The sequence below is a fragment of the Cyprinodon variegatus genome, unplaced genomic scaffold (genome assembly GCF_000732505.1).
Source record: "Cyprinodon variegatus isolate N-32 unplaced genomic scaffold, C_variegatus-1.0 Scaffold588, whole genome shotgun sequence".
Lineage (NCBI taxonomy): Eukaryota > Metazoa > Chordata > Actinopteri > Cyprinodontiformes > Cyprinodontidae > Cyprinodon > Cyprinodon variegatus.
The window spans coordinates 388,945-393,134 of record NW_015151041.1 but is presented as its reverse complement, the minus strand read 5'-3'; the positions used below and the strand labels follow the sequence as shown (position 1 = coordinate 393,134).

Genomic DNA, 4,190 nt, shown 5'->3' with positions numbered 1-4,190 from the left:
CAAAGCCACTGCTTCTCTGCTTGTTTTTCTCCTGGCACCTTTCCTGGCATATTTTTGCTACAGTTAGCTGTTTATTGGTTAATGTGGGCTTGTTCGTCCTAGAGAGACCAGCCTTGTTCATAATCAGCCGGATGCTTCTGTTTTAGGTGTTGAAAAAATGTTGTGGTGCTGCTCCCTTTAATTGCGATAGCTTTTTCCGCAAATGTTGCAGCATCGGCTCTCTTGCTCCATGTATGTCGCAGCAAACCCAAACCTGTACAAAACAACAGATGATTTTATTCCTTTCTTGAACACAAGCTTTCCACTCTCCCCGGTAGCCAGGAGGTCATTTGTTGTTTTGTTTGATGCTGTTGTTTACCAAAGTGCAAAGTAAGAATAACACTAGAGCTACAGAAGCACTGGGGAGCCAAAAATGCTCGATTTACTTATTTTTTTTTGTTTTAATCTGCAACAAAAAACGTGAATAAATTAATTGAACCTATTTTTTTTTTTGCCCAGACCTATTATATAGCTATATTGAAGTTGTATTCATTACATTTTCTTTTATCTAAGAAAACTGATATCTTATCAGTTGTTGTTTTTTGTTTTGAACATATTTTTGTTTCCTGATCCACTTAAAGATCAACAGTCTCAGAGAAAATTACCTTAACAATATGTTTCTCCTTCACACTTATATGCTCTTCAGTTTTGTTATCTTTAGGCCAAGCTTATCAGATGAGTACAACTGAATGCCTTTATGCAACATGATGAAAGCAAACAATGTCCTGCAGGTGAATGAGTGTGATTTACGTTGTTATGCCACATAACCTGAATGACTCACAAATGTCAGACATACATGTCAGACAAAGAACTTTAAGTCAGTTACTTAACAGCAACATCAACTTCCTTCTCAGCCCTGACCTCTGTGTATGACTGAATTATATCTTTCTCTGCTTTTCATTAAATTATGATAGACTTTATAATTGCCTGTCACCAAAACACAATTTGTCCCTTTTTGTCTCCGTTAAATCTATCGAAAACACCGAAGCAGAGACACTTTCAAGGGGTGGCCAGACGCTTCAATGCTCGCCCACTTGTCAGAAAAATCTATTTTAATGCTAAATCTGCTAGGAATGCAAATCATTGTTGCCCTTTTTGAGTTTACGAAACTGATATGAAATAAAAATGTAAAGGCAGCTCTTTAAAGCATCTGCAAAGGGGGACTGAATGTAAATGCAAATGCTCTGTCATGATCTGCCCCGATAGCTGACCTTAATTGCTCAAGTCATTCACCTGCTTAACTCTGCCTGGTTCCTAATCACTCCTCATCCTATCCACCTACTGGCTCTGCTTTATATTCGGTTCAGTCCAGCTTTCGGGGAAAGATCATTGTTTGCTTTCTGTTTGTTTGGTTCATTTCTAAGGTTCATGTCTTTGTTTCTTGTCTCCAGTGGGTTTTGAGGTTTAGTGTTTGTCTTGTCATCTGATCCTGTCCTGGCCCTTCTCCTAGGAGCCCTCGGAACGTGGGAAAAGTTGGTTTTATTCCCGTAAGCCTGGCTCCCAGGAGGAGATCAGTTTGAAGTCCTACAGAATTCCTGGTACCACGTCTTGTCTCTCTGTTCTGACACACTGACCCTGCCTGTCTTCATCTGTGCATGTCTGTCTGGACACGCTTGTGGGCCGTGGAACCCTGAACCTGCCTGAATGCTCTGTGGGTTCCTTTAACCTGTATCTGTCCATTCCTGTGTGAATCGCAACCCCTGACCGGACTGCAGACCCTTGGATTCCAGAACTACTCCTGTCTGATCTGTTTCCCTAAACTGGATCGGAGTCCTGTCTGTTCACTGGGGTTGCACATTGGGGACACTCTGGGCGACTCAGGGCCGCATCTCGTTGACAGTGCATCGCACTGATCCTGAATATGATTGACAGGATGGACTGAACTGTTAAACCAGGTAAGTGACTCACTTGGATAATCATCTCCTGTCAGATCATCGTGGTTACTTTCCTGTGTTCCTCCAGAGTGTAAGTGATTGGGCGGTGCCCCGCCCCCCTCCTGCATCCACTGTGGGCTGCAGTTCCACAGCTCTGTGCTTCAGTTCTGTTTGTTTGTTTTGTTTTCATAAACATTTTGAACTTTCCTACTGACTGCCTTACCTTGAATACTGGGTCCATCTGTCCTGTTTTATGACACATTTAAGATTTTGATTTGTAAAAATGCTAATAACAGAAATTAGTTTCTATTAACTTTAGCGGCTTGCTTGTTTTTTGTCTAAATCTAAATTAATATACAAGTTGTTCTTATTCAGTAATATTGAATTATGCAACATTTGCATGTTTGTGTTAAATGTTTCCAGCTTCCCAGGTATGCATTTAGTAACCAGCTGGACCAGAATCTTTGATGCGGAAGTTAGAAAGCAACCAGCAATAGTGGGTTACTGCTGTCATCCGGTTAAAATGCACAAGATATGGTATAGCTTGACCCAAAACAATGCATTTTGGGTCAACAAATGAATAATGATACTGCAATAAGAATATTAATTCAATGAGAAAAAAAAAACTTTAGAGTGAAAATAAAAATGCTCAGTACAGAAGCTTTTTACATGAATTTGATCATTTATTTATAAAGTTGCAGACGCAGTTTTACTACAATTTGACTTGTTTAACTGTAAACATTGAATAAAAACATGATTCAAATCCACGTTAGTGTACATTTGGCTTGACATTTACATTTTTGATGATAAGTTCAGAAAATTGCTTTCTTTTGAAATACTTTGTGTGTAGGACCTTAAACCTTTTGCAGCAGGCCTAGCTTTATCTCTTTACCAATCAAAAGTCCAACAGCCTTTGTTTAGTGGTTGTGTTTTGCTTCTCTCCTGTCTTGGCAGGTCTTATCAACACCTTCATATTACATATAGGTGATGGATGACAAGTTTCCATCCCCTCCCTTCCTGCTGAGGACAGTTGAACTATTTCAATTCACACACGCTTCTCCTAACAGGGATTCCTGATGCTCTCTGTAATATCTCACCTTACTTACTTGGCTACGGCTACTTATTCTCCAAAAGGGGACACATAATATTAAGTTTATGTTACATAACTGACGTTTAAACCGACTATGTGTTTTTATGTAAGGATTTGTCTGTGATTACTCATCATCACTAAATAACTCTTCCGCACCACCGCCAGAGCCGACACTGTAAAACCTGGTGCGAGAAGTCTCTTCTTCATTACATGTTTTGCTGCAGGGCTTGCAGACACGCAGCAGTTTCTTGGGGTCAATGTGGTTGATTCGGGCTCGATCCTTGGAGCAATTGTTGCACACAACAAAGCCACACTTTCTGCAGTGGTGTCGCCGGTTTGTTGCGGTGAAGGTGATGAAACAGCGCATGCATTTCTGATCAGCCTGGTCAGGGATCCAGGATTTGGCAAAGTTGAGGTTTTGATTTGGGACTTGCCCCTTCAACAGGGAGCTCTGGCAAAGCTCGATGTGTGTCATCCAGGCTTTCTTCTCCTTGTAAGTGGGGGCAGAGAGGAAGAAGGACTTGCTAGGAGTACAGATCAGCCACATGTGCTTAAAGTCTTCATCATCCTCCATGTCCTCCAGCTTGATGTCCTCTGAAATGACAGTATTTATACAATCTTAATACACTGAACCATGATTAGTTTTTCTGTATCAGACAGTGTTTGCATTTGAGTGACTCACTTAAAGGGATGGTCTTCTGGTTCTTGTACCAGCGGTTGTTAACAATGATGCTGCCGTACACAAGGATATCGTTAAAAAGGAAGAAGGCTTTCTGCTCCCTCTTCTTGCGATTTTGCTTCGTCAGGATGCCTTCTCCCACTAGAATTCGATTTGGTTTGGAAAGTTTCTCCCCCGGTGGGCTAAAAGCATTCTCCACTTCCTTGATCCGCTTCAGGTTCTGAGTTTCAGTAGACAGTATGTCCATGGTGTTGATGTGTGTTTAGGAGCAGTGCAGCGTGGTTTGAGTGGTAACAGCAGATAGAGTGCAGAGCTTTATATTGGTACTTCCAACGTCACAAACGAGGAAGTTAAGCAGTAAAATAAAACAACAGGAAGGTGAAAATATTGAACACAGTCTTATGAAGGGACGTTTGAAGTTTCCCCTGAAACTAAATGCAAATTTGTCGAGTTCTCAACTATAATTAAAAACCTTGGCAGTCCCTGAGCTTTGAAAGGTATTTTTGCA

The 4,190-nt window shown here is 41.0% G+C and overlaps 1 protein-coding gene across 1 annotated transcript; it reads right to left on the bottom strand.

The window, feature by feature from the left end:
- Window positions 1-2,601: 2,601 nt before the first annotated feature.
- LOC107095963 (pleckstrin homology domain-containing family F member 1-like) lies at window positions 2,602-3,955 on the bottom strand. Its single transcript, XM_015392364.1, has 2 exons — window positions 3,686-3,955; window positions 2,602-3,597 (listed from the first exon to the last, which is right to left on the bottom strand). Exons 1-2 carry the CDS (start codon window positions 3,927-3,929, stop codon window positions 3,128-3,130), a joined length of 714 nt encoding a protein of 237 aa, XP_015247850.1. The 5' UTR covers window positions 3,930-3,955; the 3' UTR covers window positions 2,602-3,127.
- Between the last annotated feature and the right edge of the window lie 235 nt (window positions 3,956-4,190).

Coding starts and splice junctions, on each gene's coding strand:
- LOC107095963 (XM_015392364.1), bottom strand. CDS start 3,929: ATGGACATACTGTCTACTGAAACTCAGAACCTGAAGCGGATCAAGGAA. Junction 3,598..3,685: donor CCAGAAGACCATCCCTTTAA/GTGAGTCACTCA, acceptor CTGTCATTTCAG/AGGACATCAAGCTGGAGGAC.